This window comes from Sander vitreus, chromosome 1 (genome assembly GCF_031162955.1).
Source record: "Sander vitreus isolate 19-12246 chromosome 1, sanVit1, whole genome shotgun sequence".
In the NCBI taxonomy this organism is placed as follows: Eukaryota; Metazoa; Chordata; class Actinopteri; order Perciformes; family Percidae; genus Sander; species Sander vitreus.
Window position 1 is genome coordinate 17,642,021 of NC_135855.1, and position 13,568 is coordinate 17,655,588.

At 40.4% G+C, this 13,568-nt stretch overlaps 1 protein-coding gene across 1 annotated transcript; it reads left to right on the top strand.

Annotated features, from left to right (window-relative positions):
• The first annotated feature begins 994 nt into the window (after positions 1 to 994).
• pcdh20 (protocadherin 20) lies at positions 995 to 4,381 on the top strand. The gene is made up of 2 exons (XM_078246410.1): positions 995 to 1,147; positions 1,578 to 4,381. The coding sequence occupies exons 1-2, from the start codon at positions 1,100 to 1,102 to the stop codon at positions 4,197 to 4,199; spliced, it is 2,670 nt and encodes an 889-aa protein (XP_078102536.1). The 5' UTR covers positions 995 to 1,099; the 3' UTR covers positions 4,200 to 4,381.
• The last annotated feature ends 9,187 nt before the right edge of the window (positions 4,382 to 13,568 follow it).

Here is a 13,568-nt window from a genome sequence, read left to right on the forward strand (position 1 = left end):
ATTGGATATTATAAAAAACGCCACGTAAAACTACTAGGCATTTGGTCTATTTCTATAAACTTACCAAATGAAATGCATGAAGTTTAGGCACCAGTAATGTGCATCCACCAGACCCTTACCATAAAGAATGGCAGCAAAGACCTAACGCAGTATGAGACAAAATGAATGTATGTGTGTGACTGTCTCAATCTGCCCTTTTCGAGAGAACTTCAATCACTCAATTTCTCTGAGCAGTATGCTTCCAATCCCAGCAAACAGCTGGCCGGGCATTGGGAACACACGAGGATTAGGGGGTTGATTTAGTTAAAGGCTCAATCCAGAATCAGACCATAGCACCACTTATGATGCCAAGATCACCTCTCTGCTAGATTTGTTTATGATATTTTCATTTCATGCATGTATAGTAGCAAAACATGAAATTAATTTCACAGTTTTGGTGGCAATTTGTTTGTTTTTCAATATTGTAAACTGAGCAATGACCTTTTTTTGAAGTCACACTAAATACCATCTATCTATCTATCTATCTATCTATAAATACATTTAGAAAATCAGAAGTCAAAGATTGTTGGTTGGAAGAAACATGATGCATCATTTTATTATTATACACTTGCTTTAATTCATTCTGTACAGTTTTATTTTCATATGGGGTGTTTTTGAACTATTGCTGGATTAAAGTAATCTCTAGTGGATATTTCACATCTTGCTCGGTCTCCAGTGTCATTATAAACTCAGTTGGTAATCATATGCTTTCACTCTGCCACAGGAATACAAGGTATGCAGCTGCTTGTGACAACATGGGTGTGTTTAGAAAGTGCAAATGCGTGTCGATGTGCTTTGATAGCATGCATGATAAAGAAATCTGTGAACTCAAGTAGATTTCCCAGTGGCCATCAGTTCTCATTGGTTAGCACAAGGGACTGATTTGCATATGGTGGGAGTGTCCTGAGCCAGCACTGGGATGAATGACTTGTTCAAGTCAGATAGCAATAAGGCATAGCACTCAGCAGAGGTCTGCGCTGCTCAACGCTCAAAATGTCTAGGTTACTTAAGCTGTCACTCTTACTGCCATAAGTGGAAAGTGCAGGACTAGGACATAAACATGTTCAACAGCAGACACCCCAGCCTTAGCAAAAGAGGAGGAATATGGGTAAGTTTTAAGATAATTCACTTTACAGACAGAATTCTGTAACACATCTACAATTACATTTTATGATACTGTGAATACTATTTTACATTATTAAGGCAGAGACATGACTACCCCTCTTCCTCTACACTATACTGCTTTTAATCTCATGTCCTGTTTTATGGCTTAAACCTGTGCAAATAAACCTTAAACTCTCAGCAAATCTAATTTCATGGATTGATTGACTTAAATGAGAATGATAATGTGAGTTAAGTGAAATGATTACAGTTCAAATCATTATTGTTGCAGGTGTCCAGAGAGCTCTGCAAGTGATAATATAACTTAATACTAATGTTCACACCAAATAATAATTCAGCAATACCTAATTTTGCGAATATTCTATTTTGCAACTCTTTTATTAAACTGTATTATCTTTCATCATCTTGTATTACAGGGACTGTGCATCCTCTTGCTTTACACAAGCCCTCTTTCCTGTTTTGCAAATTTCAGCAAAGCAAAAGAGCTGATCTATAAGATAAAGGAGGGATTACCCAGGGGGACCTTCATAGGGGCCATTGGAGTAGACTTAAATTTGGATTTTACTGTGGAGCCCCCCTTTTTATTCAATCTTCCACAAAAGAAGGTCAGTGGACAGTATGTGAGCCTAAATAATACCACCGGGGAGCTTTACACATCTGCTATAGAGATTGACAGGGAGACCCTCTGTCCTGATAACTCGGAGGGCCATGGATGTGTTCTCTCACTGGATGTGTTTGTGTTGCCTCAGCAGTACTTTCAGCTCGTGAAAGTTAAGATCTTTATTGAGGATGTGAATGACAACAGGCCAAAGTTCCCCGTGGATGAGATCTGTATATCTGTCCCGGAAAACACACCTATCAATGCTCGTTATGCGGTGGAGCAGTCAGCAGTTGACCCAGACCTGGGTCTTCACGGTGTACAGACCTACTGGCTTGTTAATGACTTTGGCATGTTCACACTGGATGTTGAGGAGAATGAAGGAGGTGAGCTGACACCCTTCCTCATTGTGACAGACACTTTGGACAGAGAGACCCAGGCTGAATACATTACAGATATCATTGCAGAGGATGGAGGGACACCTCCTCTACTCGGAGCGGCTACTTTAAAAATTGTCATCACAGATGTGAACGATAACTGCCCCCAATTCACAGAGTCACAAATTAATGTCACTCTGCATGGGAATACCACAAAAGGGGCACATTTGGCACGTCTGCATGCTTTTGACCATGACCTTGACGCTAATGCTCAGATCAGCTATGCTTACAGTGAACGTGTGCCAAGGGACACCAGGAGCTTGTTCCATTTGGACAGAATCACAGGGGTGATCAAGCTAGCAGGGAAAATAGACACTGGCACAGCCACGTTTTACAAACTCACCATTCTGGCCAATGGACCTGGTTGTATCCCTGCAGTTGCCACTGTTTCTGTCCGTGTCATCAAAGTTGTTACAGGACCCCCTGCTCTCATACCCCGATACATTGCACCAGAAAAGGATGGGGTGGTGACAATAAAGGAGTCAGAGCCAGCATTTTCTCCAATTGCTTTTTTTACTGTCAAAACCATTGATTTGAACCATAGGGTGGACTGTCATTTGGAAGGGACTGGCCCATTCCGGCTTGGCCCCTATCAGCTGTTCAAGAATGAATACCTGCTGGAGACTACAGAGCCCTTGGACTATGAAAAGATACAGGAGTATGAGCTAATTGTGGTTGCTAAGAATGCTCAAGAGCTTGTCATCAAGACCTTCCTCAAGGTGCAGGTATTGGATGAGAATGATAATGCACCAGTGTTTCAGCAGTCTTTGGTGGAAATATCTGTGGAGGAGAACAATCCGCCAAATACCTTTCTGACCCAGCTCCAAGCCACAGACCAGGACAGCGAAAGCAGAGGGGAAGTCATCTACCTCCTTGGAGGTGATGCCCCAGGGATCTTTGTTGTGGATCGTGTGACAGGTGTCCTGACTGTGACCACATCGCTGGACCGTGAGGAGAAAGAGACATACCGGTTCATAGTGAGAGCAGTGGACCAGGGGACACCCAGGAGGGAGTCGATTGCAACTGTGGTGGTGAGCGTGCAAGACCGCAATGACAACAGTCCGCGCTTCATTAATAAGGATTTCACGTTCTTTGTGCCAGAGAACTTCCCAGGGTACGGTGAAATTGGGGTCCTCTCTGTGACAGATGCTGATGCTGGGGAAAATGGTTGGGTGGCCCTTTCTATCCTCAACGGCAGCGACATCTTTATGATAGATACAGGCCGAGGGGCACTGAGGGCCAAGACATCACTGGACCGTGAGCAACAAGGGACATACCAGCTATGGATTGAGGCCGTTGATGGTGGAGAGCCTGCACTTTCCTGTGTGACTATGGTGACCGTGCTGTTGTTGGATGTAAATGACAACCCGCCTATTGTCCTCTTCCCCCAATCCAATCAGTCCTACATGTTGGTACTACCCAATACACTACCAGGAACATCAATAACAGAGGTCTACGCTGTGGATAAGGATACAGGCATGAACGCTGTGATCGCCTACAGCATCGTTAAGAGGAAAGGTGGTGAACCAGGGTCATTTGCCATTGACCCAGAAACAGGAAACATCACATTAAAGAGGGAGCTGAGCAACCGGGGGCTCTATAGCCTTCTGGTGAAGGTCAGTGATCATGGTCAGCCTGAACCACTTTACTCAACAGTCATGGTTAACTTCTTTGTCAATGAAACAGTAAGCAACGAGAGTTACATCCAGAGTCTGCTGACCAGAGAGGCTGAAATTGAGGTAGAGGAGAGACCTTGGTACAAAGGCCAGATGACAGAGGGGCCTGAGAGGTATGAGTTGTTCCCCTGTCAGCCTGTCCTCATTGCTCTTTCAGTGACATGTCTGGGGCTGTTCTTCTCAGTTGTTACACTGACATCTTACATATGCTGCAAGAGATTTAAAAAGCAGCGTAAAAAAAGATCAGAAGTGGAGATACCATTAAAAATGAAGAATGACTCAATGCAGGTTGTGAACAGAAAGCTCAGGCAGATCTCAAACATCTGATATTCAGTTGTCCACACATCCAAAACAACCACTGTTTACATGAATGTTTACAAAAACTCACTGTGAGAAGTGTAGTTCTTACATCAAGTTGCTCTTTTTGCTTTTATCATATGATTGTTATTACTGCAATGTGATTTAAAGTATATGCCATGAGGTTCTGTCATTAAAAAGGCAACACAGTACCTTTCTACCTTTCTTCCAAACTTTTTATAATATCTATAAACCATGACAATTGTCCAGAGGTGATGTGTCAAAGAACCAAAGTAAGGAATAAATTAGTATTGGCGTCAAAGTAATAACAGCTTTATTACAAGGTCATGAGAGCAACTCATTGAACATTACTCAATCTAAGGTCCTATGTAAATACTGTACAAAATGTTTTACAACTTTATATAAAACTTTTGCATTGCATGAAAAGACAGTTAAAGCCACAAGAAATGTTTCTTTCTTCATAAATGTTTTAGAAAAATTGCATCTCTACCTGCCACAATTACATATACTTAAGTGATTATACTTGGAAGTTGGATACTACATCTGGAATCTAAATCATTTTATTTTTTTAAGTAACCAAACATTTCAAAACTGATTGATACAAAAAAGGCTTATCAAAATATATTACTTTATTTAAGGCATTGTACTCGCACCATATATATTTGACCAAAAAAGAAAATCTTAACTCAATTCCCACTTACTAGTTTCTCAAAAGATTTCAAACATTTCTCACAGCCTTCTTTAGGTCAGTTGTAATGGAGTGATATACATTCCATGATATATACAATGACATATGAGTGTTATACCATTATATGAGGTTGAAAGTTGCAGAAAAAGATGATGACTTATGGTTTGTCAGATTGTATGATGTCTGAGAGCTATGGTTAGTAACCAGATACCTTACTCTCTGTGAAGGCGCACAGTAGTTACTGATCACATGTAAAACCTTTAAAGGCCATCTTGGTAAAGCAAAGAGTCACATATTTTGTATCACACTGAACAATTTGAATTGTATCCAAACTTCTCTGTCATAAAAGTGCTTCAAGTTGCATACATCACCTTCCTTTATACAACCATGCAATTCTTAATGTGTCTGTGAAAACATGCTAAGTGTGTGTGAAAGAAAATCAAAGTAACTATTAAAGATGCTTTATTTTTTTATAATATACTGGATTTCTTTCTGTATTTATATAATCTGCAATTACTGTACCTACATATTTTCAATGTGTGCCTTTAACAATTCTTTGTGATATTTAGTAAGGTTTAATGGCACAATCCAGTCAATCCATCTATCACTCTCAGATTGATTGGCAGGTCGTTCAATGCACACTAACTAACACACTGCACACTCTCAGTCTAACACTGGACAATAGCTCATTTTATATATATATATATATATATATATATATATATATATATATATATATATCAAAGCAATACTGATTGGATAACATCACATAAAACATAAAACAATGATAACTTCTTTCAGTATAGTTAATAATTAAGTGTTTCATTAGTCAAATCAAGTCACGTTTAGATTGCATCCTCTTCAGACAAGATTACATCTGGTGTACAAATTAACTGCTGCATTGTACCTCAAAGCGAGATGAAACATTTAAAGATCAAAAGCCTGAAAGCCTGTGTCGTTGCTGTCATCACCTGCATAGGTCAGAGCTGGTGAGGTAACAGCCAGAGTCACACTTAGACGGAAAAACAATGTGCTGATTTGTAGCTACAGCTGCTTCTGTCTGGAACATTTTAGGATCAAATCAATTTAGTCCAAGCAACATTTCTCTCCTTTCTTGAGTGGTATTGGCAATCACTGTACTAATAGTACAACTACAACTTTTGTGAAATATCACCCAATAAATTGTTAAAGGGGTTGATGAACCACAGATTAATCCATTGTGCCTTATGCTTTACAAAGCTTATGTTTCTTTGCCCTATGCCTGTTTGTGTGTTTGCTATGAAAGTTGTGTAGACAGAAAGGCTGAAGGACTCTTCGTATTCCTACGTACTAGGTACTACGCACACTCCCAAGTGAGGAACTCAGTGGCATTATGTGTCCTTTTAAACCTGTTTAGGTTTGGCTCTTACAAAACAGGAAACATGCAAACAAACTTGCTGAGAATGTATTCACACATGCAGCTTCTCAAGTTATAATTATCATTTCAGGATGAAGGCACGTCATGTAAGCAGAGAGAGCACATCAGGAGCAAGAAACAGCTCAACATAATCCTCAGTAATCACCTCTGGCCAAACTCTGCATTACACAAAAAGGCTATAAGATGAAAATTATATATATATATATATATATGTATGCACACAGTAATGTCTTTCAAGGCAGGTAATAATATAGGTGCTGCAATGCCACTAAAATAATGCAGAATCCATGACATGAAATGCATTTCATCTGCCTTATGTAATAGAACAAGTGTAACTGGCTTGTGTTGTTGATTTACCATGGCTTACACAGATATCTTGGAAGACCAGTTGGCCATATGGTTAATGTCTTGAACAGGTTCAAAATACATATCTGTCAAGTTGATTGAGATCAGTAGAACAAACCATGCAAGCATGTTCATACCCACCAAGAGACAGAGAGAAAGAAAGCGAGGGGTGCCTTTACTCCCTTTAAGGCAGTGAGCAGAAACAAGTTCAATATGTTAGTGAAGTGTCCCTGACTAAAGGAATTTGAAACAAAATTGTTCTGAAGTTTTGCCCACATGTAGCAGCTTAATTCGGACACGTAGATGATCTTTGTGGATTGCGTTTCCAAAGATCAAGGCGTATTTGTGAATATGCTTGCAATGCCTTCACTGTGCAGTAAAGTATCCACAAAACTTGGTATAAAACATGGCACAAAAGTATTCAGTATATTTTTTTGCTTCTGTGGGAACAGGTTGAAATGCTGCACCCTTGGCATGCCAGGTGCTATGTCATGATCAAACCACCCCATTTATCAAGCAGAATCAATACTGAATACACACCTTGGTGGTGCATTCCATATCTGCCTACAATAAATAAGTCAGCTGCCAAGTGACACATTTAAGATGGTTTCTGCGCAACTTTACAGTTGTTTCTTACAGTGAGCAAACAATTACAGCATATGATTAATTGCAGTAATAACAATGGAGGTTTAATTTTACTGTATAACCTTTCTCTTTCACCCATTCCGACTCTTTCAATTAGTCATTTCCCTCAGCATGTTGGGACTGGAAACACACAACAGTCACACAAGCCTTTAGCCTATGGCTTAAACACAGCTGTTATGATGATAGAGTATGCTCCTGTGTGCAATAACAAACTGTTTCTGGTTAATAAATGTAAGGGTTTGATCGTAACTTGCTATTTGTGCTTTTATTAGTTATTTGAGCCCTTCTTTATTTGGTTGGCTACAAATTTAAGTAGCCACAATTATGTTTTTTTTTTTTAGTTTTTAAACAGTCTGTGTATTTTGATACACATCAGGTTGTCAAATTACAGAAATACTTTCTGTTCCTATACTTGTTCTGTTTTTATGGTGTTTATTACTACATGCTGAAAATTACCCAATAATCAACCGTTTTTGATATGACTAAGAGTCTATAGCCAGCTAGCAGTGCTGTGACACGGTAGGCCTACTTGAGCTAAAGGTTAGCATCAGCATGTTAACATGCTAGCAATAACAATGTTAACAAGCAAGTATGTTGACCATGTTTACCATCTTAGTTTAGCATGTTAGCATCATAACATTTTCCACTTAGCACTAAACACAAAGTAGGCCTACAGCTGAGGATGATGGGAATATCATGCGACTTTTCAAGCAATTCCACTGTCGCAGACAAATTTCCAATATCGGAATTAAATCATGAGAGTCTTGCTAGAGTTGGGGCGCGCTCCTGTCGTCTCAATCGTTTGGTGTAATGTGGTCATAAAACTCAGTCCGAGGCAGTCTTTTTCTCGTCTTGACGTTCCGACATAATCAAACGTGTTTAATATTATTGTACGTTTTAAGTCTTGGTAGTGAAGGTAAATCACGTGAACATTGTCAACAACTAATGGGTGCACTCTCTCCAGCACCAAACAGGAAGCAGCAAACTTGCTAGAGCCAGGGTTTTTTATGGTTGTTTTACCGGCGGACAAATGAGGACCTCCGGGTACTGCCACCATTCATCTGCATGTACGACAGAACAGAAAATCTGCAAACTTTACCTTATGCTAGCAGTAGTTAGCTAGCTTGGTTATTTTTTTTTTTAAACAAATCTAGCTGTAGTCTTGCAAATTGTGACCATGCAAGATCTCCAGTCTTTACATGTTATGACAGATAGTCTTTAGATGTGAGACGGTGTCAGAGTTCAGTCTTTTCAAAGTCTTTTTTAAAGTCTTCTAGTGTATGGTAGGCATTAGGCTTAAAGCAAGGTAATATGGTATTAAGCCTAAGCCTAATGAATGTTCTGTATCACATTGTATGGTAATCCATCAATAGTTGTTATATTTCAGTCTGGTCCAAAGTTGTGTAAACTTAGCATGAAAATGAATACATATTTTATCAAATTTGTTAGTTCAACTGCTGTAAAATACAGATTTTAATGACTGCTTAAATACAAATCTACTGCTTGTGTCAGCAGTCTTAGCAATTTGTTCTGCAGTCAGTAGGTCAAGATCCTACTGTACAGTATCAAATAGCAATCTGATCTATACATTCCTCTATCCAACATGATCCTCCAAATATCCTGTATGTTTTTGACCTTCAAGTGTGTCATTTAGATAGCTGTTTCATTACAGCTCTGAGTTACACAAGGCTAGAAACAGCTGGAAAGGGGGTCAACCAGACTGAGACACTCCACAGCTTTTCTACATGGCTGATCACATCCTGTTGCAGTAATCCTGCCGACAGCCAGTCCGGCATCTTCAGATCAGGGCAGAATGGACAGTGGAGAGGTGACTTGGCTTAAATCAGGTTCTTGAACTTTTTGTGACCCCAGGTTCTGTACGTATGCTGTATGCAGGTGTGGAGGTAAAGTGGAGGTGTTAAGACTATAAGACATAATACATAGTGGGCTGCACAGATGTCTTGGTAGCTCCAGCCAGCTTCCAAATATATCTTTACTTTGTATTGCAGGTGTTTTTCTTCTTAAAACATACATACAAATAGCCTACAGACTCAGCTTCTCTCTCTCTCTCTCTCTCTCTCTCTCTCTCTCTCTCTCTCTCTCTCTCTCTCTCTCTCTCTCTTTCTCTAGGTCTCTCTAGCTCTCTCTCTCTCTTTCTCTCTCTCTCTCCAGGTAAGTCTATCTGAAATTACATTAAATTCTTAATGGTGTAGACAGCAAGTAATTACCATCAGTCACAGCCCGGTCCCATTTCCAGATTGGCTTTATTGTAATGTCCAAGCCTTGAAATCAAACAAATAAAGACACTATGAGAGCCCCAGGTTGGGTTACACAGGTCTGCTGAATAGGAGAGGCTACATTTCCCAAGTTATGACATCAAATACGACCCCCCTTCACGCACACACTTTGTTCGCCATCTTCAATAATGCAACTCCATATTCTCCCACTGAAAATCACTGCCTTTGATCTAAAACATCTTTCATTTGCTGTGATGCAACAAAATATAATCCAATCACACTCTTTTGATCCTGCTGTGGATTACATTACTAATTTCCTTTATTCTTCCAGCCCTATTTTTCTCTCAGTTTCATCCAGTTTCATCTAAGCAAAACACAGAGGGGCTTCCAGGGAATTAGCTGCAGCAATGTATTTCTGAGTAATTTATTTTTTCCCACAACTGCCAACAATTTAATAGCATCCGGTTTATTTACCTCTCCACCCCCAACCCTAAGGCAATACATTTGGACAATTTTGTTTCAACAATTTCTGTTCCCACAATAAATATGCTTCAGTATTATTATTTATGTATACATTTCAATTAACTATTTCAACTTTGGACATTTAAAAAAAAAGAAACAAAGTTTTTGTGATGGATGCATCACAGTACTGTTACTTTTAATATACATTAATAGCACAAGTACAAACTTTTGGGGATTGGACTCAAGTTTTGTAAGTGCTCATTTGTTTACTATGTAGTGAAATACTCCCGACACAAAATAGTGCCGACAATCTTTCACTATACAGCAGCTTTCTGGTAAACAGCCAAATCATTCAAAGGCCATCATGGCCGTCGTCTTCAGGGACTCTTTTCTGACAGTGACAGTAAGCCCTGCCCACTGATGTACAATATAGCACTGTTCAAAGGATTTTTTACAATCGACAGTATAGTAGAGCCAGTGACATGCTGTTACTCAATGTTAGTAATGTGTGTTTTGTTTTTCTATGAAGCAATTTAACCGTCGTGTATTTATTCATTTTTGATTTTTATTATTTTGACCAGTGTGTTTGTGTGTGTGTGTGTGTGTGTGTGTGTGTGTGTGTGTGTGTGTGTGTGTGTGTGTGTGTGTGTGCCTGCGTGGCGACACGAAAACCCAGCGAGTTCCCAGCGGTCAAACCACTGCGGCAGAGCCTGGCCTCCATCTTGCTTCCGAAGGCTTTTTTTTCGGCCGACAGAAGCCCACACTGCCATCTCCCCGGGACCAGGTCCATGCTCGCTTCACTGACCATTTGCACCTGTGTGCTGCCCAGGTGATCACAGCGCAACAACATCGCTCTGCTGTCTCTGCCATGACCGCTAAGCCTTTGGCTGTCCCCCGGAGTTATATCGATATCTGGCTTCACATTTCACAGCGGAACATCTGCCTGCATAGGTCACAACTCCCAGCCACGAACTATAGGTAGTGGAGGGGATGCGGAAACACACCTCCTGGAGAGCGGTGCCTTGACCACAATAGCGGCACCAAGAAGTCAGCTCGAGATGGCGCTACGCAGGCGCCTCACCAAGCCCCGGCTCCAGCTCCACCGTACCGCCCTCCTCCCCTGCAGCGGTATCCCCCGCCAAACATCAAACCGACGAGGCCATAAGGCCCTACGGGCAGCACCCACTTGGTCCAATCCACCTCCCAGCTGATAACGCGGATTGGTGAGAGTCCTGAGTCCCCCCCCTTAGCGAGCCTTGTATTCAGTACTCTGATCCGGATACACATTTTGTTTGCTGACCCCGCCACGCATCCCCAGCATATATCGGGCAGTAGCCGCACTTTTGACTCTGCCTACCACGGCTTGTGAGAAACAAACAAATTGCTTCACACAGCGGCAGGGAGGGCACGATACTCACTGCTATGTAAACAGACAACACAGACATGCGCGTGCCCATTCTCGAAATGCTGTGCGTTGGAAAAGCATGTTACCCATGATGAACACAAGGATGTTGAAGCTAAAAGCAAATTTTCCTTGTGTTAATTTCCCCAGCAAACACAATGGTCTGTTTTCAAATACAAGGGTCTTTTGGAAACTATCTTCAAATTGAAATACTAAACAAGATAATACAAGCTAGCTTTAATGTCTCGACTAGGGCTGTCCCAAACGATTATTTTTTAAACGATTAATCTAGCGATTATTTTTTTGATTAGTCAACTAATCTAACGATGAATTTTTCGATTAATCTAACAATTAATTTTTCAATTAGCGATTATTTTCCCATTGCTCAATTATTAACAATTGACACAAAACAAATTTCATTAAGGTTCAAATCTTTATTTATTAAAATTGTTTAATACTGCACTGTTCAAGTAAAATGAATTTGTAGTGCAACCTGAAGCTAGATGTAGGCTATCGATCCAACCACAAAATAAAGTCACTTTCAGAAGGAATGCAAAAATAAAAACTTAGAGTAAACAGAGCAAGTGCAAAAAGAGTAGCCTGTATTTGCTTTTTTTAACAGTAGGTAAAATAATGAATAAGCTTTTGTTTAACATCCAAGCTCTTCTCCCTTTAATTTATCTTTAATTATTTGTATCTAAAGGCTGGTTAAGCACTGTAGGGAGAAGTTGGACAGTTTTTTTGTCTCGTTCCAGTGATTGGCACATCTGGGTGATGGCGTCAGATATGCGTTAGCATGTTAGGTGTATTTTCACTCACATACCCAACAACTGCTGAACAATGCAGACACACAGTCCTCATCTTATCCACCACTCTCTCGCCTGTAGCCTACTACTGTAACTGACCCGAAGACCAAAGTTTTTGAGGCGGGGATGGCACCAGGCCTTAAAGAGGCAGGCGGGTCCTCTAACTCTTGTGGGTCGCCACCACTCGCCATACTCGTCCTTTAGTGCTGCTATTGCTGACTCACTCACTGGACCGTCGACCTGACAAAAAACTGCATGTAGGCGGAGCTCGGCTAGCTTCAGAGCTAAGGCGGGGCTACAGATTAGGTGTCTCTAGAACCCGCGTATCTAACAGTAGTTCCGCATTACATTAGTTCCGCATTACATTAATTAATTTGCACACAAGTTTTATTTATTTATTTTATTTAGTGACGCGTCGACGCAAATTATTTGTGTCAACGCATTTACATAATCGATGACGTCGACTACGTCAACGAATCGTCCCAGCCCTAGTCTCGACAGTTACTACGTATATCTTTCACTTTCTATAATGTTTTAATTCAAAGCTGTAGGAAATGTCATCAGTAACTCTTGATTGCTTCCTTGTTTTGCACAGTGCTGAAATGGGTTTTTTTTCAGACTTGGAATGCTGCAAATATGGAGTGCTGATCTTCCTTAGTTTTTTGGTTGGTGTGTAATTGATGCGTCATTGGCCTAATTAGCTAGACAAAGTTGAGAATAGCAACTTGTAGTGTTGAAAAATAGAAGAACTATTCCAGGACAAACTTGTTTTGACTGAATTTGTCACCGTAAAACTTCCAAGCACCTTTTAACAAGTTCCGTTTGTTCCGTAAAGTTTAAAAGAACTTGCCATTTACTTTTATTTTTTAACTGGGACACAAACCCTGGTCTCCTGTGTTTGCATAACCCCATCCACCACCCCAATTTACCTCCTTTTCTTATACTTTGTCACCTTCTACATAATTACTACGGCCACTAGAGGGCACCGCCACTGTAAACGTAAATATGGGTCGTAATTGCTGCTTGGATAAACAGCTCATGGGGTCGTTTTTGGGGGAGGACAGTCTCCTCATATTAGTTTTCCTAAATCTTATCAGTTCATGTTTAGCCTTTGTTTTGAACAACTGTATCTGTTGTATTTCGTTTAAATCCTGGGTCTGCTGAAATTGAAGCAAGGGGTTTTTTGACATTGAGGGTAACACAATTGCATCATCTGCATAAAGTGCTAATTTATTATTTTCAACAATGTGGAAGTCCCTCCTATAACAGTAGTACATGCACAATGTGCCTTTATCAGTAAGTCAATCCACTTTCCTTTGGGGCATGTCCTTCCACACCCTCACCACCAAATCCCCCATCAACATGTACAAACACCC

What these genes read in the sequence shown, in the direction of transcription:
- pcdh20 (XM_078246410.1), top strand. Translation starts at nt 1,100, where the DNA reads ATGTTCAACAGCAGACACCCCAGCCTTAGCAAAAGAGGAGGAATATGG. An exon ending in GCAAAAGAGGAGGAATATGG is followed by an intron (nt 1,148 to 1,577) that starts GTAAGTTTTAAG and finishes CTTGTATTACAG; the next exon opens with GGACTGTGCATCCTCTTGCT.